This window comes from Halichondria panicea, chromosome 5 (assembly GCF_963675165.1).
Source record: "Halichondria panicea chromosome 5, odHalPani1.1, whole genome shotgun sequence".
NCBI lineage: Eukaryota > Metazoa > Porifera > Demospongiae > Suberitida > Halichondriidae > Halichondria > Halichondria panicea.
In genome coordinates this window covers 4,668,802-4,695,114 of record NC_087381.1, presented here as the reverse complement: position 1 = coordinate 4,695,114, position 26,313 = coordinate 4,668,802, and the positions used below count along the sequence as shown (strand labels likewise).

The 26,313-nt window shown below is 40.9% G+C and overlaps 3 protein-coding genes across 8 annotated transcripts; 1 reads left to right on the top strand and 2 right to left on the bottom strand.

The window, feature by feature from the left end:
- Window positions 1-643: 643 nt before the first annotated feature.
- Window positions 644-2,008, bottom strand: LOC135336243 (uncharacterized). The gene has a single exon (XM_064531998.1). The coding sequence runs from the start codon at window positions 2,006-2,008 to the stop codon at window positions 644-646; it is 1,365 nt and encodes a 454-aa protein (XP_064388068.1).
- A 4,096-nt stretch (window positions 2,009-6,104) lies between these two features.
- LOC135336239 (X-ray repair cross-complementing protein 6-like) lies at window positions 6,105-18,415 on the bottom strand. 3 transcript variants are annotated; one of them, XM_064531990.1, is made up of 21 exons: window positions 18,298-18,415; window positions 17,950-18,022; window positions 17,799-17,900; window positions 17,655-17,729; window positions 17,543-17,590; window positions 16,579-16,633; window positions 16,425-16,518; window positions 16,286-16,364; window positions 16,204-16,227; window positions 16,022-16,096; window positions 15,212-15,285; window positions 15,060-15,143; window positions 14,334-14,430; window positions 14,156-14,270; window positions 13,948-14,036; window positions 13,752-13,880; window positions 13,568-13,679; window positions 12,491-12,574; window positions 11,726-11,910; window positions 11,469-11,570; window positions 6,105-6,323 (listed from the first exon to the last, which is right to left on the bottom strand). In XM_064531990.1, the coding sequence occupies exons 2-21, from the start codon at window positions 18,019-18,021 to the stop codon at window positions 6,201-6,203; spliced, it is 1,818 nt and encodes a 605-aa protein (XP_064388060.1). In that variant the 5' UTR covers window position 18,022; window positions 18,298-18,415; the 3' UTR covers window positions 6,105-6,200. The 3 variants fall into 3 exon arrangements, 2 of the variants coding, with proteins under 2 accessions (XP_064388060.1, XP_064388061.1); XM_064531991.1 differs by having other exon boundaries at window positions 18,188-18,356; XR_010394803.1 differs by lacking the exon at window positions 6,105-6,323 and having other exon boundaries at window positions 11,726-11,924.
- Window positions 18,416-18,446: 31 nt separating this feature from the next.
- On the top strand, window positions 18,447-25,952 carry LOC135336240 (NEDD8-activating enzyme E1 catalytic subunit-like). Of its 4 annotated transcripts, XM_064531993.1 has the most exons (17): window positions 18,447-18,590; window positions 18,653-18,733; window positions 19,916-19,998; window positions 20,051-20,131; window positions 20,210-20,253; window positions 20,300-20,364; window positions 21,012-21,090; window positions 21,144-21,223; window positions 22,467-22,569; window positions 22,634-22,744; window positions 22,800-22,853; window positions 22,919-22,955; window positions 23,094-23,175; window positions 23,710-23,810; window positions 24,055-24,118; window positions 25,312-25,366; window positions 25,724-25,952. In XM_064531993.1, the coding sequence occupies exons 1-17, from the start codon at window positions 18,489-18,491 to the stop codon at window positions 25,822-25,824; spliced, it is 1,323 nt and encodes a 440-aa protein (XP_064388063.1). In that variant the 5' UTR covers window positions 18,447-18,488; the 3' UTR covers window positions 25,825-25,952. The 4 variants fall into 4 exon arrangements, with proteins under 4 accessions (XP_064388063.1, XP_064388066.1, XP_064388064.1 ...); XM_064531996.1 differs by lacking the exon at window positions 23,710-23,810 and having other exon boundaries at window positions 25,724-25,818; XM_064531994.1 differs by lacking the exon at window positions 18,447-18,590 and having other exon boundaries at window positions 18,712-18,765.
- Window positions 25,953-26,313: the final 361 nt, after the last annotated feature.

Below are 26,313 nucleotides of genomic sequence, written 5' to 3'. Positions count from 1 at the left end.
AATAGATCTCGTATCGGTTTGTTGATCTCTGCTAAATTCGGTGCAAATTTGCTCATCTGGTTTACTGTTCCCAGGAATCTGCGAACTTCTCGGACGTTCGTTGGGGTTGGAATCTTCTGGATCGCAGCCACTTTCTCTGGGTCTGCTCTTATGCCACTTTCGTCGATAATATGGCCCAGGAATCTTGCATTTCTCTTTGTTGAGTGTAAGACCTTCTTTTCCAAGCTTGGTGAGCACCTTCGTCAGTCTCTCATCATGTTCTTGTTGGTTTGATCCATAGATGAGGAAATCATCGATCAGACATACTACTCCCTCCATATCTCCAACCATCTCTGACATTCGCCTTTGAAAATGCTCTGGAGCTGATGTGATGCCGAAAGGCAATCTGTGGAAGCAATACCTTCCAAAAGGGGTCATGAATGTGGTGAGGGGGATAGATTCTTCAGCAAGGGGAATTTGCCAGAACCCTGAATTGGCATCCAACTTGGAGAATATCTTTGCTCCTGCCAATTGCGCTAGGACTTGGTCCACTGAAGGTAATGGATGTCTCTCTCTGCGTACACTGTTGTTTAGGCGTGTTAGATCGACACAAATACGCACATTTCCATTCGGTTTTGGGGCTACCACCATGCCTGCACACCATTCAGTGGGCTGTGTGATCTTGCTTATCACTCCCTGTGTCTCCATTCGATCCAACTCTTGTTTCACTTTCCTCCTTAGCGGAACTGGAACTCGTCGTGTGTTCGGGTTGGAGCTTGATATCGTATTCTGCTCTTAGTTTCCCCAGACCTGTGAAGAGTTCTGGAAACTGTTTTGTTGGGTTTAGCTTTGCTGCTTTGACTTGGTCGATCATTTTGATCAGTCCTAGAGCTTCTATCGCTGGCTGTCCCAGTAGGGATTTGTGGAGATTCTTCACGACATAGATCTCTTGCTCTATCTCCATGTCATTCCGTTTAATTTTTCCCATGAATTGTCCCATGACAGGAATCACATACTTGTTTGGACCTCTGAATGTCTGATGTACTGGCGACAGTGGTGGGGCACCAGCTTTCTTGTACTCTCGTTCTGATATTAGGTTGACCTCTGCCCCTGTATCGATCTGAAATTCGGTGGGCTGTCCATTGAAGTCTAGAGTGATTTTCCATTGTTTATTTTCTTTTGATTGCACAGCTCCCAGAAAAAACTCCTCACTTTTGTGTATTTCTCGGATGTGTTTAGTTTTGCACTGAGACTTGTAATGTCCTCGTTTTCCACACTTGTGGCATGTAGCCTCTTTAGCTGGGCAATGTTGCTTTTCATGTCCCGGTGTTTTTCCACAGCGGACACAACTTATTTTGTCGTTAACAGTTTTATCGTTAAATCGTTTTCTGTTCTCAAAAGGTTGTCTTCCTTGTCCTTTTCCTTTTCCTTTAAATCCTTTTCGAAAGGCATTCACTTCTCTGGTATCTGGTTCTTTTTCTTTTCCTTGGCGGATTAATGGTTGTTGCATTTTAACAGTTTCTGCCTCTCTGGCTTGTGTGACTGCTTTCTCCAAGGTAAGTGCTGAGTCTAGCTGAAGTTTTAGTGACAAAGTCGCATCTCGAATGCCGACTACTATTCTGTCCCTAATCATCTCTTCTTTCAGTACTCCATATGCACACTTCTCTGCTTGTGTGTGGAGAGCTGTTATGAAAGCATTGACAGTTTCTCCTTCTTCCTGGCTTCGTCTGTTAAACATGGCCCTCTCGTAAATGACATTGGTCCTTTTAACAAAGTGTCCATCGAACTTGCCTTTAACTGTTTCGTATTCCTTTTTTTGGTCTTCAGTCAAATCAAACGAGTGGAAGATGTCATCTGCCTGTGTTCCCATCGTATATATGAGTGTGTTGACCTGTGCTTTTTCTGGTTGCGCTTCCAGTCCTGATGCACTTCTAAAGCGTTCAAATCGCCTAATCCATTTCGTCCATTCGTTTGGAGTACCAAAGTTAAATGGTTCCGGAGGTGTGACTTGATACGTTGCTGTAGCCATCGTTCTTGGTTCTAGTTACTCTCTGATTTTTCACAAAACTCTTTGTAGTGTCTAAAGAAGAGTACTAACCACCGCTTCCACCATGTAATATGCTCTAGAATCACTAGGTCTCATAAGATTCATAAGATATAATCAATCACTTTAAGTCCAGAACACATGTTATTACATAACTCAACATAAGCCATTACATCACTATATTGTAAGCTATAAATACAATAACCAATACTACTACAAAATGCACCGTGACGGCACTTCAGAAACAGACAGATTTCACAGGGAAATTAAGGCAGCTCAACGGCACAAACCTGAGATTACTAACATTTTCAATAAGTTGCATAATTATAGGCCATGAGGTACGGCATTAATCTCGTTTTTTAAGGCGCTTCGCCAGTAGCCCACATGCACCACCTCTAAACACAAACATGTTACCTTTCAGAGACTTACGACCTTCCAGTAATGGAGAAGGAAGTACCTCCGACAGATCTCAGTGTTCTCCAGGTACCGTCTCACCGTACCCATCTCTACACTCTTGTGATCGTAACATCAGACGGCCTCCAGTATATAGTGGAAGTTGATGACTCTCCACCTCTTCCTGCTCTGCCACACTCCTGAAAGTAGTTATCGATGGACCAAGGAGCTCCATAGTGGATCGTCTGAGTGAGGCCAACACAATCGACCTAACGCCATCGTAGCAAACACAACACCATCATCCTTTGTCAAACTTGCACAGTTCGGCCCCCATTATAGTTATGTCAGAGCCACTATCTATGACTCATACTCCCTGCAATTGCACTACAGCTGCTTTAGCGCTGCTACCTTGGTCGTGAACTAGTACACGGTTCACTAGCTCTTCGTCTGAGCTAGATATGAGCAGCTCCATTAGGTCATCTGCTCCCTGAACAGGGTCATCGCAACCGGCACCACCTGTAGCTATCAGCTGCTTCACTCTAGCCCCAGGCAATGGTTAGCGAAGTGCCCTACCTGATCACACTTCAGGCGCCCTACCCAGCAGGTGCTTATCTCTAGGCCTCGATGGGGCTTGCCCGTGCCTATTAGGGGGTCTTGGGAGTGGCTTACTCTCAGGTTTGCTGTACTGCTGCCTCTTTTTTAGGTGTAGTGCACTGTAGGAGTCTACTCCAGATACACCAGGTGCTTTAATGATATCATATTTCAACCCCTCATGCAATTGACCGTATAACAATGCATCCCTGGCCTCACTGACTATACCGTCCCGACCATAAGCTACCTGCGTTTTAGCCTACAGACGAAGTCAGCTACACTCTCCGCTTCACCCTGCACCGTGTGCCGGAAGTCCTGTGCAGCTAAGGTTTTGCTAGTCTGTCCTCATCACCCCTCATCACCCAGCACCCACTGGAGAAGGCGATCCTCCTCCGTCCACTCGTTCCACTTGGCGGCCCGTTCCAGAGTAGGCAGCCAGTCATCGAATCTTTGGGTGTCATTCTCCCCCGAGAATGGTTCTACCGGCGGGGCCTTCCCCCGGCGGCTTTTAGCTATGGGTCTTCTGTCGACCCAGGCGGTGTGGGCTACTAGCTAATTGGTTTCTTAGCTGTTCTATCTCTAGCTCGGCCTGCCTATCAGACTCTACAGACAAGGCACACTGATCTGACCAAAGCTCTCGCACACGGGAATTAGCTCGCCCTAGCTTAACAGTTAACTCACCAACTTCTCTGGCAAGGTCCTCATTCCTGGCCTGGGCCTCTGTCAGCTCGGCTTGAGTCTCCTCAGCTGGTCCTCCATATCCCCTCGGTCAGTTTCGGCACCACCCTCTCTGGCGGCTAGTGGGTCATGGGGCTCATCCTCCGACCTGATTTCCACCTGCAGGAAGGATCCTTCTTCGTTGACCAGCTCGATCGCTCCTCCACAAGTTTAACTTGGGCATTCCTCGGCTCATATCCGTCTTCTCCTAGCTTGCCTTCGATCATGGGCAGAGTGTCTGCTCTTGAAGCATTCCCAGGGATCTATGGCAACTCTTTTTAGCATGTCCGTGGCTAGCCTCGCCGAATTCAATGGTAGGAGCCTTGATCGGGTCACTGAGTACTCCCATGCGTGGAGCGGAGTCTGCTCTACACCGGTAGAGTCAGTCCTGAAGCGTTAGGGTTAGTCTCGGCAGGACCTCCACTGTCAAGTTGAGTGTCAACCAATTCTTAGTAACTCAGCATACATCAACTATATCAATACTAATCTATATTCTGCACGATTCGTACCTAAGTACAGCAATCACAGGAAGTGGCTAATTACTACATTCAGCTCTGCCACATGGTTATAACATTGTTGTTGTCAATGAAATGTTCATACTATGTATTCATCGAGCAAAGTGTAAACCTCGATTTGAGGCCGCAGGTGGGCGTATATTCGAATGAAAACTCGCAGTTCGCAATTATACGCCCAGTCCCCTAGACTTCTTGCAGAAAAGGGTGGGCGTATTTTCGCGAGGGTACGGTAGTGATACCCAACCATTCGTTTGACGACGGCTCCGCTCAACTAGATCAGGCTATGGTGGTGCACACCTTACAGCACCACCTCGAAACTATATAACTGCAAAATTAATCATGTATAAAATGAAAGCACCGCGGGAGGTGCCAAAGCATAAAGCTACTACTAGCTTTTATACACACATTGATTAATTTTGCTGCATGCAGAATCCAGGAAAACTCAAAGTGGGTAATGATCGACGATGATCGTTGCTAATAACGATCGATGCCGAAAGTTCAAGTCTAAAATTAATGGCTGCAAGTCAGCAGAGCCTTGCAGCACTCTTGCAGCTACCAATAGCTAGCGTTCTAGTGCAGAGTTAACTACTAAGTAGAGTAGCAACACTCGGTGAACAAGTTTGCTACGGAATCTTCTGAAAGGGCTGCAATGGCATTCCAAGTACGGTAAGCAAAACTAGGCATAACTCGAGAACGAAGCTTTATTCAAATACCAAGCCAAGAAAACATGACTCCTATAGAAACTCTTACTTGCACTTCATTGATCCTTGAGCAGCTGAAACAGTCTACACACACACACACACACAGACAGACACACAAACATATACCTCGCTTGCGCATGCGCACCGAGGCATAATAAAGTCTGATATAGTTATACTCGATGCGCATGCGTGTGTGTGTGTGTGTGGACTGCTACAGCTGCTCAAGGATCAATGAAGTGCAAGTAAGAGTTTCTATAGGCTTCTAGTCTTTGGATTTTAATTGCAAAATAAAGCGAGTTATGCCTGCAGCCTTTTCAGAAGAGCACGTAGCCAAACTTGTTTACCGAGTGTTGCTGCTCGGCAGTTAGCTCTGCACTAGAACGCTAGCTGCAAGAGTGAGAAGAGAGACTCTACTGATGGCAGCCATTTAGACTTGAACGATCGTTATTAACAACAATCATGGTCGATCATTACCCACTCTTGAGTTTACTTGCAGCAAATTGTGTTCATCATCGTTATGATTGTGACCGCATCCGCATACAGAACAACCTAGAACAGATGTGTATAAAATTAAGCTATTAGATCTAGTAGCTTTATGTTATGTAGCTTTGGCATCTCCACCGAGGCATTAGCGCTTTCATTTAAGAGGCACTTGATAAGAGCGCTGCTTTAGTCTTAGAGGAGGAGTCGTAAGGCTCAGGATGTTTGCTAGATCAGCATTTATTTGACAGCGTGGAACAACCAACGGTAAGCAGCTAGCTATTGACAGAGCAAGCTTTTCACAATGTATTATTGAACGTGAGTTACCATGGTAGAGGAGTAAATGCGCAACCTATATAGCTAGCCAATCACACAGGATATACACTGGTTGCTAGGACCTAAAACCATAACTTAACGTTCTTTATAATTATTGATAATTAGACATTAAATATGAAATCTGAATAGCGTTTGCATGAGTACCGAGGGTAGCAGCGGTGACAATTGACTTTGAGAAACACGTACAGGGTCACCACTTGAGCCTGCAAGTGAGTACTGAAGCGCTTGCTGGGATTCGGACGGTTTCATCGTAAACTAGAAATTTCTGTGGCCTCAAAATTCTACGAATTCTGCGAATGAATGAGTAAACGCAGAATATTATCTGCAAATGTTATTAAAAGTTGAAAGTTATCTTTGCACCAACTTATTCAGAGGTTCCAATATATAACACTTCGTAATTAAGGTGTGATCATATAATATTAAACAAACTTTGAATAACTATAATCATACTGTCGGCTCTCCAACCTGCTGATATATAAAGTCTATCAACTGTTGCTTTTTTCCAGTACATTTGTTCCCAGTGGCATTCAAGTAACTCTTCAACTGGCTGACAGTGAGTGTATTCAACTGAAGAAAGAACAGCATACAGTATATGAAGTGTCGTAGACTGAGATATTTTTTTTACAATACATGAAAAATGTGCCTAAGAAATAAATAATTTATCGTAAGCTAGAAATTTCTGCGGCCTAAAAATTATGCGAATTCTGCGAATGAGTAAAACACAGAAATATTATCCCTAACCCTCTGCAAATGGTTTCCGCAGAAGGTCTAGAATTTTGGGGCCGCAAAAATTTCTAGCTATACGGTACCAGGAGCACGTTACAGAAGGAGCGTCTTACCTCGGGAATCACATCTCGTGCAAGTTTGCAAAGCATGACCTTATATGGTCTGCGGGCGAGTACTAATTGAGCTGACGGTGCACTTTACCAAACATAGGTGAAAAGCTACAGCTAGCTAGCTAGCTATAGGCCTGGTAGTAAGCTCTCTCTTCTAAGAACCCCAGTAACACTCGATCTCTACTGCAAAAACAAAACACCTAGTATGTGTTAGTATGTGTTAGTCTAAGTCAAACTTTCTCTGTACAAAGTGACTGGATAATTATATGCTCCTATTCCTGTACCTCACCAATGACAGTCTCTTCCATGATGTATACCAACATCCATCAAAGATCTAGCTATTCATTTTAGCTCTTTCTGGCTCAACCTAGCTCTCCTGCTGCTGCACTACATGTACATGTACATCCGTTAATTCATAATGATATTCACAGGCTGACCATGGTCTGTAATACAGTACTTATACACTTTTGCGTTTAGGAAAGCACACGAGATGCGATTTCCGAACATATGCAGAGTTAGACGCTATAATGTGCTCCTGACGGTACGTATAATTACACTGCATCCAGCTTAGAGAGTAGATTACAAATTTGTGAGTAGCTGTACCTAAATGTAAATATCTTTCGATTGGCTAAGAAATTGTGCTGAGGTGTAGGTGAATGACCAAGCTACAACATACTCAAAAACGTTTCCATGGAAACATAAGGTGGTGGGTTTGTGGTGATTAATAGAACAACAACAAATTGTTATAGTGGGTAATTGGTAAGAGTAATAAAACAGTAATCTTGTACAGCTAAGGTCCTAGACTTCATCACATAATTGTTTAATGGTTTAGGTATCCTGACCATCCCTTTATGGGTCTTACATATGTTCACAATGTCTATAATCATAATTTACTGGTTTTTAAGGTACGCTTTTGGTTAGAGTAGTCTGAACATTTCATAGCTTAGGTTTAAAAGTTTACAAATAAATGGGCTACATTTTGATACCAAGAACATCCTCTATGCTTATTCCATTGTTGAGATAACACTGAAAAACTACATATTCTACTATTTTCTACCGTTTTGATGACATCACAAGCTGCTAACCACAAATCGATGACACTCTAATTAACCACGTAAGTAGGCGTACAATAACTGTACGCCCACTCTTAATTAAGTTTGTGGTTGATTAAAGCGGCATTGGTTTGTGGTTTGCAGCTGCTGATGTCATAAAAACAGTAGAAAATAGTAAATTGTAGCTTTTGGTGTTATCTCAGCAATCGAATCAAAATGTAGCCCTGTAAACTTACTACAGAAATTTGAAAGCTAAGCTAGCAGAAGTTATTACTCTAACCAAAAGTGTACCTGAAAACCAGTAAATCATGAACATATGTAAGATCAGGAGTACATGAATAGGAGCATAGATACACGAAAGAAAGGGATAGGCAACACCCAGCACTTCCGTTGGATGAGGCGAGCTGCTAAAAAGGGGCGTGTAATGAGCAAAAAGGGGTGTGTGCACTCAAAATGTCAGTAAAGATATTAATAGTTTGTAGTATTATAGCAAACTGTGCTCTTGAGGAGACACCAGATACACTTAGACATAGGCTATTATTCTTTTAGAGCTACTATATGCAAAGTGATGAGAAAGTGAGCTCCAAAGGGGGTGTCAGTACACTCTACAAACCATAACAGGTCTGTTCCCAAGTCCTTCAAATGCCATCTCTTCGATCACACAATACAGATAAAAATACTTGTGTTCCACTTTCTAATACCTAAACTGTGTCTTAGAGCACTTCAAACTAGATTACCATGTACAGTAAGAGCAGGAGAGGTACGCAAACTTTCTGGACTTTGGACAAACGTTTCATGGTGCTGCTACTACTTCACTGCATTGAGAGCTGGAAAATATGCTTTGTTCCATGCAGTTATAAACACACTTTAATTCTGTGAAACGTACATGTTATAATATTGGAGATAGAGGTACATAAACTGACAAATTGGTATTTTTTCACACAAATCAAGCTGAATAAAAGAAATCTCGGCACTAACATAGCAGCTGTAGCTATCAGTAGTGCAGGGTGTATGTGTGCATGATGCCTGATTGCTTTGAATTTCTCTTTTAGGCCCCCTACGAGAAAAATAAGCTGATATAGGGATCATTGTGTACTTTCTTGAGCGCAACTCGCCTCCAACCAGAGGGTGTGACGTCACACACTGGCATCACGTGGGGCGTTGCCTATCCCTTTCTTTCGTGTATCTATGATAGGAGTAAGCAACCTATACAAACGTGATGTTACCGTATAGCGGGTATATTTCGAGGGTATAAATGTTTGCAGTTTTCGCGGATTGAGCCTGTACCACGAAAATTTATACCCACGAAAATTTATGAATAGTAGGCGTGTTCAGTATTATGGATTTGAGGCTAACAGTGTGGAGGTACAGCTGTATGTTGATGTGCGCATGCGCCAAAAGGCTGGAACTCAGACCACGAAAATAAAATCCGCGAAATCCTTTGAAGAGGTCCATCCGCGAAAATTTATACCCTCGAAATATACCCGCTATACGGTATCTCAATGTGTCATGCCATGTCATACTACATGTGTAAAACGCCCACATCTCAAGTGGCCTACAACCACAATCATCAAAACAGTGTGGTTAATTACATACATTGTGCAAGCACACTTGGTGGTAGAATAGGTCCAGGGGTCTAGCTCTCGCACAAAATAAAGAAAAGCAAAGGAACATGAACACAGCAAAGCAACTGTGTGATAGAAGTCGCCAAAAGCTTGCTACTGAATAAAATAATCTAGCATTGGTGAGAAAATTAACCGAAGAAGTAGAAAAGCTACCACAACTAGAGAAGTACCCTGAGAGAAAACAGGTTTTTAATATAATCTCTAAGGAACAGGATGATGGCTTGGTGAAGCTTGCAGACTGCCTGTGCAATCAATACAAACAATTTTACATCAAGTGTAAAGGCAAAGATGCATACTCAAATTCAGTGGTACGATTTCCTACGTTGCATTGCATCTGGGGTAGAAATAAAGCTCTCAAAAGACTCACAAGTAATCGACTCAGACTATTTTAGTGCATGGGCATCCCTTGTTACTGCTGTGTCTCTCAAGGTTGACGTTGTTTTCCTCAGACACACAACTTGCCCATGACATTGGAAGTAAGACTTTAGCAGCTTGTCACACCTCTAGTTTAGTTCTACCTAACCTGGCACCACACACAATGCTAACTGCTTTGCATTGCATCAAACATGTTATTCAGCAAAGATTAGTCACACAAATTCCGTCTTTTTGCATTCTCTAGATGATATTAGCTGAGTAGATCTAGATCTATGCTATTCTCTAAGTCTTGTATATAGTTTCAGCCTAGCCTGCACATGCACTTGCACTCTTGTTGACAATTTCTACATGTAAAGTGAGCCTACCATGCAGCCATACATCGTCATGTGTACACAAAGTAACCACAGTTTACACTACTATGTGTTTGTGACGTAGTGAGATAAGTTGCTTACTCCTATTCATGTAGTACTCCTGGTAAGATCGATACCGTACCGTATAGCAGGTAATTTTCGTGGGGTAAAATATTCGTTATTTTCGTGGGCAAGCTAACCTCCACGAAATTTTTACGTAGGCATGGCTAACCAGAACGTAGAAATGCAGCAGGCAACGAGACTAAACGAAATTTTTACTCATGAAAACCACCGTTTCTCGAGTTGAATGAATTTTTACCCCACGAAAATTACCAGCTATACGGTACCTAAACCATTGAAAAATTATGTGATGAAGTCTAGGACCTTATATGTCAGCCCTGCCTCAGGCAAAAAGTGTATATACAAAAGCAGCAAGCTAGCAACAGCTTTATTTTTGAACATGTCCTATTCCGACAGGATGATTTCTGCTTCTCTGCTAAAAAAACTTGCATATATAGCCCTGAATTGCGCTGTTTCAATGGACAAGAGTGGATTAAATATGACTCCACCTTCTGCAAGAAGCGCTCCGCAACAAACGAGCCAAGCCTCCTATTTTTTTTAGTTTTCAGTGGCGTAGGCAGTGGGGGGCTGACGGGGCTAGAGCCCCCCCCCCCATTTTAAGAAAATTAATGGCATCTGGAAAACATGCCTCAGCAGCGCTCAGCAGATGAATGGCTTCTTTGCATTATTTTAGTGGGTGGGTCTAATAATGTGGTGCACACCATTCGTGTAGGCAAGACCACATGGCTTCTTGAAGAGGTGGATTTGAAGCAACTGGAGCTAAGGATGTAAAGCATGGCTGCTAGCTCGTTGTAGCTATTGCTAATTAATACACAGATAATTCGATGAACATTTTTGCTTGCTGTGTAATCACAAGGAACTCAAAGAGTATGAAATAATTGACCATGATTGATGTAAAATTAGTGTCTGCTGCATCAGTACAGTGGAGCCTTTACAGCTCTCTTCTCCAATAGCTAGCGTTCTAGTGCAGAGCTAACTGCTAAATAGAGTAGCATCACTCCAACTACGCACTCTTCTGAAACCAATGGTAAGCAAAAATAGGCATAACGCGATGACGTGAATTAAAAATCCAATAGAAGCCTTTACTTGCACTTCATTGCAGCTGTAGCTATACGGTATGTTGTTCGCATTTTCACAAAAAAGTGTCACTATAAATTAATTGACCCAGAAGCCGAAAAATGGCGAGGTTAATACGTTAAAAAAGTGTCACTACCAATTTGTTACTACTACCCAGAAGCAAAAATTGTGAGGTTAACACTGAAGAGGTTATACGTGTAAAAAAAACAAAAGAGGCATTTTGGACCATAATTGCTTAACGGAAATTCTTCAACGCACTAAAAGTATAGTGGTAAACGCATCTGACTACCAATATAATAGTTGGAGCTAGGCATACCTTTTTGTTTGAAGCATACCGGGTGACAAGCTCAAGAATATCCTCATCAGAATCTGTTACTTTAGAGCGTTTGGCTATATTAGTAGCCTCATTAGCCTTGCTCTGTTATGAAAAGGAGAGATTCTTTCAAATAGTTACTCATACAGCACAGGGGTATAAAGGCCATGGCAGGAGAGAGGTTCGGCCATCGAGTACACTAGCTCTTCCCAGACTAGAGTAGAATACCATATACATTCAACTCAATTTAACAATTTCACCTTTTGTTTCCTTCCTTTGGTGTCACTCAAACCGAAAGGATTTGTCAGATTTTTAAATTCATCTAGAAGAGATCCAACTCTTTTTCGAATGAGGCTATCGTCAGAAGCTGTGAGATCAAACACTTCTTCAGCACTGTCTTTTTCCAAAGCAATGGCTTCCAGCTGACGATAATGTCTTTGCAACACTGCATACATTCATCTATCAAAAATATCGATCCGAAATAATTATATTAAACGAACACCGTACTCTTGTGAGAGCCCGCCCACCCTTTGAGATGAAGCAAGGTATATTTTTGTAAACTGCAACTTCACAAAAAATAGTTTGCAGCTAATTTCTCAGTATAATAATATTATACAAAAAGACTGTTTTCACTGGATACCATTAAGTGGCAAAGAACATTTATAGTGAGTGATATGTTGATGTGAAATGCGGTACTATAATCATGTAAGGTGCAATAAACATGTACCATGTACATTGTAGTTATCATTCTAGTGCAAAGGAGCTAACACGAAAAACAAGTTTTGCTAAGCGCTATTCTGAAAGGGCTGAAAAGGCATTCCAAATACGTATAACTCGAGATAAAACATTCTTTTGCAAATCCACTATTTTATATCCAATGCCTAGAAGCTCTTACTTGCACCCCGCTTGCGCATGCGCACATCAAGGTATAATCATTGATAAAGGCACGGTTCAATGCTTGCGAGAGAGTCTTTCAAAAACGGCACGCAAATATAGAGCCATTTAATACGCATTAATGTGACTACCTGGATTTTCGAAGGCATCGCTCTCAAAACTGAATGTCAGCTTCTTCACAATCTCCTTGGCTTTGTCAACGAGCTCAGGCTGGGCTGCAACAAAAAAAATCCCATGCAGTGAAAATAAATCTGTTAAGTAATGAGTAGACTATATGTTAATTGGGAAGGCCAATGTATCAAGCTATCCGCGTCTCTTTTGTTGCTTTTAGACAAGACGCCCAAATAACCTTGCCATGGTCTAGTCTCATGGATCAGCCCCCTCTCCTAAGACCGGCTGATCCATGAGACTAGCCATGGTCATCGCCTATTAAACGCATAGGAGCCCAATTGTAGGAGCTCAGAAACGGAAGCTAAGGTCGAAGTTCACAATGGATGCTGCTTCTGGAAATCTGTGTATAGCACACTTCGCAACATTTTTCTCACTCTTGTAGCTTAAAAAATACCTAGCGCTTTAAGTCGAATAGAATCGTGCGAGCATACGAATGATTCAGAAGAGACTGCAACAGCAACTAAAACTATCCATAACTCTTGAGAAGGGAAGCTTTACTTTGCAAATCTATGAGTCAAAAGAAATTAAACTATAGAAGCTGTTGGTTTTGTCACATTGATACCGTTGAGATGAAAAAAGGGTGGATCTGCAATGAGGTCAGAGTTTACAAGGGCAGGCTGCTTCTGGCAGTACAGTGTATATATAGGCATGCAGCTTTGCAGCTATTTCCTGGCTCTTGTAGCTAACAAACAGCTATGCGCTTTAGTGCAAGGCTACATGTAACTCATAAGTTGAATAGAATTTTGTGAAAACAGATGATGCTATGAAAGATTCACTGTGGCCATAGCTCGAGAAAGAAGCTTCAGTTTGCTAATCTACACATAAAAATCCAAGAACGTGTACAGAAACTGTTAGTTTTCGTCTCATTGCAACCGTTGAGCTGAAACAGACACGCACGCACACACACACAGTCAGCTTTACCATATCCCTCGTGGGGCTACGCCTCAAGGCATAATTATTTTTTTCGAATAAATGCTCTAAATAGAAGAATTTCACATTCAACCGGGCTATAATTAATAATGGCGACATAAACTAACCTTTCTCTGTATTTTCAACTGTCAACTGTCTTAGATCCTCAGAGTACGGTAGATACAATAAATGAAAACCAGCTGGGGATATCTGGAGACCGTTCTCATCAACCTCTTCAGCCTACAGGGAGAAGAATACATGCATCGTAAACCGACTGTGAAGGATAATTATGCTGTGAAGGATAATTATCACTTGTGGGAGAAGAGCTACAAGACGTGGTGCAGAATTGGAGGAAGCCACACATTGGCAGATGGCGAACACATTTCTGTGCAAACACTTCATCAGCATAGCAGAAAAGAAACGTGTGCTTCCTGTGACAACCTGAGTAAAATTGATGTTGTTGAATAATTAGTTGAACCTGCAGTAACATATAGAAGTAGGTGTGTACCTCTTCCACAGGGTAGATAAAGCTAGCAGGCTTCACATAATACTGTTCTTTAAGCTGATCAATTGGTTTGAAACCCATTAGGGTTAGTCCTGAATAAGAGTACATTAGACACGTTAACCAATGAGTACAACACTATACAACGTATATCACATGCGTGTATGTGCATTTGTACGTACATTTTGTCATACAGTATTGAACATATTCATACCCTTAGAACACATCGCTTTCAAGCTTTGCACTTCATCTTTTTCAAAAACTGACTTTTCTCCTCCAAATTGCTGGTAAAGTTTGATATCAGTTGGCATCAAGTCAACTCCTGTGTCCTACATGTAATTGATCAACGAAAAGAGTGAAGTGATTGAATATTTATAGCCTGTCTAACCTACCTCACAAAGAAATTTTGTCTGTGTCTTGAGCTCAACATTGGTTCTCTGATCCAAGCGAGCAAAACTAGGTTTTTTGGCTTCGCGAACAGGGCAGTACCTACAGTAGCGGTCAAAATAAAGTACCTGTACCGTTTACGTAGTGCGTCCGTAGTACGCTGGTACATTGCAAAATAAACGCTAAAAATACGCTCAAGATACGCTATGTACCGTTGCGTTTTTTTTCTAATCAACCGTTGTTACATTTTTCCTTCGGCCTCACCCATGCAGCTCTGCACGCAGCTAGCTTGTTAGATATTATAGCTAGCTAGTTAGCGCTTTCTAACCTTGTAGAACAGAGATAGGACTCTATAGAGACTGCAGACATTCTTTTTGATGAGAAGGTTGAAAAACTTGTGAATGGTGCGTTTTATGTCTTCGTTGTAGATCTAGAGCTAGACTTACAGCTAGACATAGCCATAGCATAGCTAAGTAGCTAGACTAGCTACAATACTCGAGATGACTACCTCTTTGTTCGTATTCTAAAACTTTTCGGCAAATGTACTTGCAACGTGCAACGGTAATTAGCAACGGTACGGTAAATTCAACGCTTTTGATACGGTGTCAAAACGGAAACGCTTCGAACGTACTACCGGGTACTTTATTTTGACCGCTTACTGTACATGAGCGGCACTTAATGCTATACAAACATGTACATATAATATCCAGGTATTACTAAGTATAACGTACACAGCGGTGCCCATCTCCACACCATTCCCTAACTTCAATGTAATTTTCTGCATTGGCCGTCGCTTGAATTCCTTAGATCGAACACTGAATGGAGGAGTAAAGAAGCATTAAACAGCAACATTAACACATGTACTACACCGGCATCTGCATACCGAGTTAGGAGCTCATCAAACTTCTCGGAAGGGTTAGGTTGAGGCAAGTCCTCATCGACTGAGAAGGCAATATGCTGAAAAGTAGAGTTAAAGAGGCTTATTTAAGTTGACAGAAGGTATATGGCAGAGCAAGTACTAGGTTAGCCTCGATCCCAGGCCGCTCTTCCTCGAAGAGAGGGCCTGGTATCGACTGTTTGTGCATGCGCCACATAATCCCCAGAATCTGGGGACTCCGGATATCATCGTATAATGCTCAGTAAAACAATGACGTCACAACAAACGGAAGTGGATTGGATAGAAGTGCGACTGTGAAGGTTTCTAGCCGTGTGATAGCATTCTAATAGCTACCTTTAGCAGGACTCATAGCCTGCAACAGTGTGGATGACAATCTGACAATAGCCTATAATTATGCTGGACAGCCCACACCCATCTGACACTAACCTTGTTCCATTTTGACAGCGTAAGGAAAGTATTGTGCATGCAGCCGATAATTAGTGTCGTATATAAATTATCTCTATATCTGTCATGTCTGAATACCATTGCATTTGTGTCGGGATGTGAACATTGAAATTTTACTGTACCATTGCAAAGTACCAGCTAATATACGTTTATATTGAGATTTTATAAAACAGATGGACACAGTATAAAAGACTCTAATCTTCCATAGCACCATATGAGTTTATTTCAGTGTGCTACACATGTAATACCAGGAGTACTGGTAATACGTATACGAACAATACTATTTTGTATGCAAAAAAACACATTATTGCACGATAATTATTTTAATACATAGATTTTATAATAACTCACCCTATAAAACGCGTCATAATTAAAACAGTTCCCAATATGCATAATCTCAATCTCAACACCATTGTCAGCCAGATCCTGAAAAATATTGCCACGTGTTCAATGTACATTATAATTATTTAATACACGTATATTAAAGTAATGCACTACACACGATTATTTTCCAATGACAAAAAAATACAAACCTTTGCCCTTGTTTTTGCTTGGCGCTGTAAGAAAATACAAAGAAGTCAGTGATATACAAGATACAATTCAGTATTCATGTACCTGCTTGGAAGAATCCAGGGCATGTGGGCTATCACAATTGGTAAAGAGCAGTATCCGCTTGTGGCCATACTTGCTGCCACTGCAATATCAGCATGGATGTACAGGCGTACAAACACTGAAAATAAATATCCATCCATACCTGGTTGCAAGCATAGAAGAGCATGTCCATAGCACATCGCTGAGAGAGAAGTCCTCACAGTGCCCAAAATCACTACTGAAACTTCCGTAGTTACCTTAATGAATATCATAATAATTATATCCTGTAGCCAGCCATTACTGTAACACCAAAATACCATCAATAAGCTCCTCGATTTCTTTAATCCTTGGAGCATCTGGTGAATCTAAATCCTATGAAGAAATAAAGACTTAGAAAGTGCTTGCTGTGCAGAATGCGTCCGGGTAGTTTTTTCTCGCTTAAACAATACTCATGTACATGATCAAAGAGTAGAAGCCAAGGACTTATGATTATAATGAAAGCACCACGCTGATGCCTCGGTGGAGGCGCATATCTTTACAACGTGAAGGTCCTATACGTAGCACACATGTATAATTGCCGTACCTAAAATCCATTTTTCACAAGTTTTGCGAGGAAATACAGTGGAAACTCCACATAAACGACGCAAAGTTTTGGTCGGAGGCTAGCTGTCCTCTGATGGGAGGTTCTTTTGCTATTTCTATTTATAGCCATATAAAAGACTTATAGATGGTATGTTCAAAAAGCTGAAATCAAAGATAAAGCCATAATTTTATTCTTCGCAGTACGCCAGTAATGGCAGTACCACCTCTATCATATTGGACGTAAATGTGGGTGTGGTTTCCTGTTTGTCGAGACAGTTTGGGAAGAGATAGTCGATTGGGAGGAGAAAGCTTGTCCACTGTCCGGAATCAAGAAGGTATGCTTGTGGGAGTTGCTTATAAAAGTGTCCGTGCTATAGGTAGACTGTCCTTAACAGAGAGGCTGTTCTTTGATGAGGGTCCGTTATGGGAGGTTCCACTGTACTCATCTATACTTTTGTCTTATACTAAATCCTGTATCTCCTGATTAGTAATTTTTACAACATTATTATGTTTACAGGTATAAACTGTTCTGCGGTGCTTGGAAAGATTGAGCCAGACCCAAAACGTTAATTAGACACACAATGTTGCTAGCTAGGTCACTTGTGAAATTGCATGCCAGTGGCCAAGTGTTAGTTTGTGCATTGCTGGCGGCTACATTCTGAGGCAGCTACATTTGACAATTAAAACACAAACATTAACCTGGTAGATGTAAACATGCTTGAAGTCGCTAGGATTCTTGTCTTTCGCCTATAATTAACAGAGTAAGGAGAACACTACATCATCATTATTATTAACCTATATAAAAACTCACAGTGCCAAAAAAGACAATCCCAACCATGTCTTTGTCACTGCTGATGATTTTGTTCAATAGAACACTTCTCGCACACTATAGAAAAAATAACATATATACACAGTAAGCATTTACATCAACGAGCCATCTCAAAAAATATAATACCTTGAAGGATAAGTCAAAGGATTGCTCAGAATCATCTGAACTCTCAAACATCTTCTTAGAGCAGTCTATCAGGAGGATCAGGGAGTCCTTTGACAAAGGTACCTACTTGTGTACAATGCATAACTTCAATGTTGTTAAGCAATTTGTTCACCTTGTAGTTGGACACGTCAACGTCTTCATCTTGGTGGCTATCCCAGTCAGAAGACCAAGCCCATCCAGCCATCCTATATTTAAAAGGAGGATCAAATTTGGACTGACTCAGCTACCTACAGTCTAGAAAATCAGCATTTTGAACTTGGTAGATCTAACTAGATAATTAAGTACGGTGGGGTACCGGGTCTGGACTACCATGAAATAGAAGACACAGGAGACAACACAGTTAGACTAACTTTTGACTGTCAGTCCCAGTATTTAATACTGTTAGTCCAAAAAACGGACAGACTAATGACAGATTTTCTAGTCAAATCCACAGCAAATCTTTAATGCAAATCACCCGCACCTAGATCTATAGATGTACTTGTTAGAGGGCTTGTGCCAGGGAGCTGGTCTGTTCAGGTTTCCTGCAATTATTGACCTTTAGACTTAATATCCCGCCCTGTCTGCACCTTTGACCTTTTATGAACTTCTTAATAAACACAGGCTAAAAAATACGTAAACTTCTCAGCTTCTGCATCTGCCATAGAGGATTAAATGGCAGCACTTGAATCTAGTGATGAGCAATGGCAAGGCCTGCAGTTTCTTCTAACACGAGGAAGTCCCCTGAGTCACCCTGACTTTGAAGCCAGTCCTCAGGTATGTGTACAAGTTTGGCATGATTTCTATGGTTTAAACACCATACTTTACAAATCACACAGACACTAGACTTTCTTAGGGATACATGCAAACTACTTGTTGTTGGTGCTGGTGGACTTGGCTGTGAGCTACTAAAAGATCTGGTACATGTATGGTGAAAATTGTGCATGACATTGTGAATATACCGTAATCGTTCCGAACCAGTAAAAATAATTATTTTTCTAGAAACAATGTACAAAAAAATTGATTTTGTATGGTAGTATATGGGCGTTATAAAAGAGGGCGTCCTAACCGAGGCTGGTTCTATAATTGTAATAATTATATACATATTTTATAAGCATGTAATTCGTTTGGTTCTGCTGAAACATAACTATTTCCCACCTACTACACTTTTACCATGTAGTCTAGTGGGGTTTAACTGTCATAAATTGGCACCTCAGGGCTACAAGGGAAAATATGGCTCATAAATTGGCACCTCAAGCATATGCAGCAAAAATAAAATTAATGGTGTTTTCGATGAATGAAGATGAATGAAGATGAATGAAATGTCTTGCAAGAGAAACAAAAATTAAACACATAGAGTCGGGTGTAGTCTGTAAGACTAGTTCATCAAAAATTCTGCTGTGTGCTTGCAGAAGGAGCTGCTTTAGAGACACTCCGGGAGACTAGCTGGCTCAGGCAGACTCGCTCACTAGTACTGCACGCACTGCACTAGGCCTGTTCAGCTTCTGTATTCAAAGAAAAAGAAGCCAGTTTAATAATAATATAGGAGTGGCTATTTTAAGCTTACCTTTGCTTGCTTACTAGCCTGGCATAGCCAAAGAGAGCTAGCTGTGTTGTTTTTTCTGGCTGGCCGTAGTTCAGTGCTGCAGTACTAGGTGGAGGGAGGGGCTGACTAATTGCACAGAGAGGGGGAGTGACTCTGTACCGGTCGCTTGGAGGGAGGGGCTGGCCGGCTGCTCATAATATTATTCTGTCGCAAGGCTTTGAGTGTGGACTGGAGCCCTGCATGGTACGTGGTGTGGACGAGCTCTCTTTTTCCTAGTTGTCTTCTTGTTTGAATAGTGTTGCTATGTGGTAGCCATGCAAACTTATATAGCTGGATGCATAGCAACCAGTCAGCCAATCAGATGAGGCATATATCAGTTAATGCACAGTGCCTCGGGGTTTATGACAGTAAACCTCCTGACTACGAGGGCGTAAGCCCGAGGGAGAGGTGTGGTTTACTGTCATAAACCCCTCTGCACTGCACATTAACTAATATAATTAATACATGTACATTCATGTAGTTTTGTCGTGTTGTGTTTATTGCTGGCATTCTGCAGGCTCTGCTTGGATTCAGAAACCTACACTGTATTGATATGGACACGATTGACCTTTCCAACCTCAACAGACAATTTTTATTCAGGTAAAAACGATTGTATTGCTCGTTGTTGCCAAAAATGGTACATGTTTTGTAGAACTGGTGATGTTGGTAAGCCCAAGGCTAATGTTGCTGCTGCGTTTGTAAGCAACCGTATTCCTGATTGTCACGTCACACCGTATCCTGCACTGTCAATCTTTTAGTGTATGTGCTCTCATGCATTTACAACATTGTATTCCTGAGCTAAATTTAAAAGACATTACAACAAGATTCAAGACTTTGGGCCCGAATTTTACCAGCGTAAGTTTCTTAATTGGAAACTATAATCACTATTGTTTCCAAACAGAATTCCACGTAATCATTTGTGGACTGGATTCAATTGTTGCTAGGAGATGGATAAATGGAATGGTGGTAAACATTTTTCAGTCAGTATCTTTTATCATGCTTAATTACATCGAACGCATGTAAATCACGCCTATAAAGTCTGTAGGTAATACAGTGGAACCTCTGTTAACAACCACCTCCGAGTAAAGGCCAGTTGCTATAAATATAACGGCCAGGCACCCAGGTCCCAAATGAACAATTTGGGTACAATCTCAACAAAGGCCACCTCTGTATAAAGGCCAAAACATTCTTCCCCAAAGGTGTCTGTTATAGAGGGGTTCCACTGTAGCTCATTTAATACGGTACCATATCGTTCTTAGTGTACATGACTCGTAATGTAGTTAAAACTTAAATTGTTTTACAGACTCAATTAAACCACATCAAAGGCTTTGAACTGTACCGTAGTACAGTTGAGCCTCGGTTATCCGAACACCTTTGTCCCCGGGCCCATTCGGGTAAGTGAAATATTCGGATAATCAAAAGCTGGCTTTTTGCCAGCCACGTGGGCAATTTCCTACTGCGCATGCTCAGATTGCACTATGCTCTAGCATTCGGATAATCGAGGATTCGGATAACCGGGATTCGGATAACCGAGGCTCAACTGTACAACCATGCCGTCCTAAATTTACGATATAGTAACTTTGTTCTTGCTTGTAAAAATGTACACTGCACAGCTCAGCTTGCTTCGATACGATGAGGAGGGGCAACTTGATCAGTCTTCTATTGTTCCCGTTATTGACGGTGGTACGGAAGGTGAGCACATTGACAACCTTCACTTAGTTTGGGTTTGTATCGGAGTTGTGCAGGTTTCAAAGGGAATGCTCGTGTGATTCTACCTGGCATCACAGCATGTATTGACTGTACGCTCGATTTCTACCCACCTCAGGTCTGTTTTGCTTGTGTAGTATATTTACTGTTAACTCTCTATCTTTTAGGGCTAATAGCTACATGTAGCTGTATTCTATGCCCATGCACCCTAATTTCATGCTACAAAGCAGCTACAGGTGGGATGGGCTTAATTTCGAAAACTATTGTCTTGAAATTATGCCCACCCAGATGTTTTTTTGCCTCAAAGTTACGCCCACTCATTAAGTATTTGCTGTCCGAGTCTGAGGTCTGCTAGCGCTTAAAATAGAGTTGATCATCAATATACAACAATGGTAATGCATAGGTAAGTAGCTAGGTATAAAAAAAAGGATTATACGCGTACATGTATAACATATTATATTATGCTTGATCAGGAGCCGCAGCTACTAAATATTTCATTTTGCTGGAAGAGGAGGCTACAATTCGAGAGAGGCCACTGTTCAAGAACAGCGTTTATTAGCCAGCTAATTCAACAACCTTTAGTTTGTCATCAAAAGTTATTTTCACCTGCATATAAACTTGAACTCTGCCATGAGAAAGTCTTTGTGAAGCACTACCTGTACCTAGTAGCTACGTACATATAGCTAGCTGCTAGTGTTAATAATTTGTTTTGGCTGCCACGTGCAGAGTCAAAGTTCACTGAGGCTACTATTTGAGAGCAGCTGCTAAATGTGTCATTTTGCCAGCAAGGGAGGCTACTATTTGAGTGCGGCCTTTATACAAGAGCGGCCTCTGATCGAGCATATACGGTATATATGCAAGTCAAGTGTCTGCATCAAAAGGTTGCTCGCTGTCAGAGTCTTCAACAGAAGATTGTCTTTGTCTGTTATACTTGCAAATACCATGTGCACATGCATGATTTGCATAGCGGTAAAAGTGAGTATAATATTATATAGGAGCAATAATTATTGGATCTACGTAGCTATATCTAGCTATCTTCTGAGCAAAAGTGTGTAACATACTTTCTTAGCTAATGTATTCGCTAGTCTGTGCATTCTAAACAATCAGGACCACTTAATTATCTTTTACACTAAGATTTGTGCAACTGTCATGTGATGCAGAATGTGATCCATGAAGTTCACATGCAGCTACATGTATGATTGTGCATTCACTGATAAAATTATGGTACAATAATATGGGGAAAATGTATCGCCTTGTGTGTATGATCACATGTGATACGAAGCATTGAGAAATTTATTCCAGAGTTTAATGTTTGATGCTGGAATCTTTTTATAATGCTGATAATTATGTTGTTAATCCAGATTACCTATCCGTTGTGCACAATTGCTTCAAAGCCAAGACTTCCTGAACACTGCATTGAGTATGTGAAAGTGCTGCAGTGGCCCAAGGAAAAGCCCTTTGGAGGTATATAAGAATGATACATTGCATCAACCGTTAAGTTTAAATGAGGCTGTGCATTCATGCATAGATACCACCATTGATGGTGACAGTCCTGATCACATTATGTGGATATACGACAAAGCTGTAAAGCGAGCGGATGAATACAAAATTCAGGGTGTTACATACCGACTGACGCAAGGTACAATCCCCCTCCACTCTTATTAAAGAGTATGTGTTCAGTGCGTCCATTTCAGGTGTAGTAAAGCACATCATACCAGCTGTAGCATCAACAAATGCAGTCATTGCAGGTATGTGCAGTATACTTTTTAGAGCATGCGCATTACTTTGTTCCAAAAATAATTTTTTGACGTAGCTGTGTGCTCCACTGAAGCTTTCAAGCTAGCTTCAAGGTGAGTTATTGATTGCACGAGTTAGTGTGCCTCTATGGCAATTGTACTACATTTTAAACAGAGATTACCATAATATTTCATTACATACATGTCTGTGTACCTCAATGCCGTCTATGTATGTTTATTTTAACCTCTCAGCTGCAGCAAACCACTTCAGAACTATATGGTTTTCAATGACACTGACGGAGTGTACACTTACTCATTTGAAGCTGAGAAAAAGGTACAGTATAATTTAAGTATGGCATGTGCCTTGTGCTGAACAGCAATTGTACTCAAAACTTATAAACAGGCTATTGCAATCTCTTCATCTTTTATAACGTCATCTGTTCACACAAACTTTCTATTCAACTTATGAGTTAGCCATTCACTAAAGCGCTAGCTGTTTGTTAGATACAAGAGTCAGGAAAGAGCTGCCTAGCCTACACAATGCTTTACATACGTTCCCAGTATGATTAATGAATTGTATAGTTACACGTTTAACTGATTTCACACTGACGTAAATTTTTCCACCAACAAGCTACATTCAAAATTTACAAGTTACCTGTATATATATTATGCTATGTACTTCAATGAATTCAATTAGCCTCCAGAGACTCTAGCTTACGAAACACTAATTGGGCTAATTACTATATAATTATTATTAATAGTGCAATTCAACACCGCACTTTTAACTGGACAACCAACCTGCAATCCTCTGGCTTATCCTTGAAGATCATTCATCCATTGTAATTATTTGTGTGTATAATTATTATAGGAAGAATGTCCTTCCTGCTCCATGAAGCCAGTAAATCTCAGTTTCCCTGAAGACTCAACTCTACAAGATGTATATAATTATCTCTGCGAGAATGAGTCATTGTACGTTTACATTTACATTCACCTGTACTACATTAGAAGTCTTACAGACTTGGGCTTGCATGATGAAATCTGAAGAGCTTGGAAATCATGCATGCATTGACTTTGTACATCATTAGTATGAATAATTTGTGCCGAGTTATGGCATGTACATACATGTATGGAGTATTGAGCTTGTATTTGTATTACATGTACATGTACATGTACCTAGCGTGTACAAATTTTGTTTGACTTTTGTAACTTTCAGTGCTATGAAATCTCCCGCCCTGACAGCTGTGGTGGATGGCCGAAACAAGACTCTCTACTTGCCTGTGAGTTGCTTATCAGCTAGTACTTGGAGGGGGAACAGATGAAAAGCTTACGATTCTGTGCAAACTTACGATTCTGTGCAATTTGCAAAGGGCCAATGATTTGGGAGTCCCTACCATAATTTACATGTATGGCCAATAAAATGCAATTACCTCCAAAACCACTTCATACTACATGCATCTACTTGTTTTTAAGCCTCCTAGCATTTTCGAAACTTTAACCATCTGGCTAGCCTCGTTCCCAGGCCTTACTTTTTCTTGCTGTTGTCACTGTTCATCCAGAAAGACATAGTGAGGCAGCAAAGAAAGAAATGGGCGTATATACAGTTAAGAAAAAGTAAGGCCTGGTTTGGGAAATCGCGTGATCCACAAGGATTTTTATGAACGTGGGCGATATGTAGCCCACAATCGTGACGTAAGGTATTCTCCCACGCATTCAGAGTAAGACTGTACTGTACTGCACTGAGACAACCACCAAGCTGTGCTGCAAGTCAGATCAGAGAACCAGCGTGGCCAGCTCTGGTGGCAATAGCTACCTGCTATATGATAATGATGACTAAGCTATTCTACTATAGCATGTAGAAAGACACAAGAAAAGGTAATAGTGATACTGATAGAATCTAAACACACAATCTAGACTAGTAGATCATCTAGCTAAGCCTAAGGTATAGCTAGCTCTATAGTGCTTGCAAACTTCCAGTTCCAAGTCCATGTCCAGCTTGCTGCAGGCAAAGTTTTATTAGTCGTAGACCTCTGCGTGGGCAGTCCAACATCTCTGTATGCCCACGCTCATTTTCACCCTTCTACCACCCTTCTACCCTCACGCGACTTCCCGATACAGGCTCTCCTTTTTCCTAACTTTACGTCTATTTCTTTCTTTATTCCTCCAATTAATACCGTATTTTATCTCATTGAACGAATAATACAGTATTTTATCTTATTGAACGATTGTGAATAAAGAACAGAAAAAGGAGAGCCTCCTGTGTAGAGGCTACCATCTGGCCCCCAAAATTGATAGGGAATAAGCGGTATAATAATTAGATACTTCTGCATTATATTATTTTACATGATGCCCATATAATCAATCATACGTGTAGTTATACAATTCATGTCATTACTACAAGGTATTGGTTTTTTGATTGATAATATTATAATTATGTTGCAATACGTACCAAGATTATAAGTTCTTCTAACAGACAATTGAGTCTCTGGAGAAGGCAACTAGATCAAATCTTGGAAAGAAACTATTTGGTGAGTTAACAGTTAGTTCACTAGCTGTCACATAGACTAGATAATTACATGTATGGTCCCATTAAAGTTAAAAGTATCATCCCTCAATCAATATTGCGCGTCACCCACCAAACCTTTCTGCCGATAATATTTTAAAAAAATGTTCGCGTATAGTAACAAATACAGTGCAATAAATAAATCATTCTAAGGCTCCTGTAATTATAACATCGCATAATAGTTTCTAGCAGTACAGGTAAGCCTGATTTCTAATACATTTTACGCATTCAGGAGGTCAAACCACATGTGACATGTGACAGCCTGACAGGTATTAATTTCATTGGACAAACTTTTTTATCGATAATAATTTGACCTCCGTAGATCTGGGAATTGGTGATAATCATGAAATCGTGGTAGCAGATGTGACTTCACCGAAGCCAATAACAATAATAGTCAAATACACATATGGGATGGAAGAGTAAAAAACTATAATGTGCGTGCCGTAATTAATACATGTCGATCTATAATTTTAGTATTTCTATACTATAGCTGATATTAAATGTCATTATTAATTTTTATGACACCTACATGATAATTATGACCACTTTTATATGATCTAGCTAGTAGCGATCTTAGAAGATTCTGCATGGTGTTTATGATCCCCTTAATTTGTACTGTCATTGACACCATCTAGTGCTTATTGCCCACTGTAAAGCCAAAATCCCTTAGAGTTAAGAATTGACTCCAACAGTGCTCTTCCCTATACACCACCATCACCAATGATGGGCACAAACAAAGGGAGATATGATTACTGTGTTTCTTGTAAAACAACACGAAGCCTCTTAGAGTATATGGGAATGAGTCCGATTATGTTGCTGCAAGTACCACAAAAACAGTTTGGACTATGCACTTCTGATCTCACAGCGGAGCTCTACACACATGCTGATCATTAGGACAGGTGGAGACGTAAA

Bases quoted from the DNA above. Each gene is read 5' to 3' on its own strand.
- LOC135336243 (XM_064531998.1), bottom strand. From the start codon at position 2,008: ATGGCTACAGCAACGTATCAAGTCACACCTCCGGAACCATTTAACTTT.
- LOC135336239 (XM_064531990.1), bottom strand. From the start codon at position 18,021: ATGGCTGGATGGGCTTGGTCTTCTGACTGGGATAGCCACCAAGATGAA. The intron at 16,228-16,285 runs GTACATGAATAC...ATTTTCTTACAG, and splicing joins CCCTGGATTCTTCCAAGCAG to CGCCAAGCAAAAACAAGGGC. The intron at 11,571-11,725 runs GTGAAATTGTTA...TTTTCATAACAG, and splicing joins CCAAAGGAAGGAAACAAAAG to AGCAAGGCTAATGAGGCTAC.
- LOC135336240 (XM_064531993.1), top strand. From the start codon at position 18,489: ATGGCAGCACTTGAATCTAGTGATGAGCAATGGCAAGGCCTGCAGTTT. The intron at 20,365-21,011 runs GTAAACATTTTT...TACACTGCACAG, and splicing joins GATGGATAAATGGAATGGTG to CTCAGCTTGCTTCGATACGA. The intron at 21,091-21,143 runs GTGAGCACATTG...GGAGTTGTGCAG, and splicing joins TATTGACGGTGGTACGGAAG to GTTTCAAAGGGAATGCTCGT.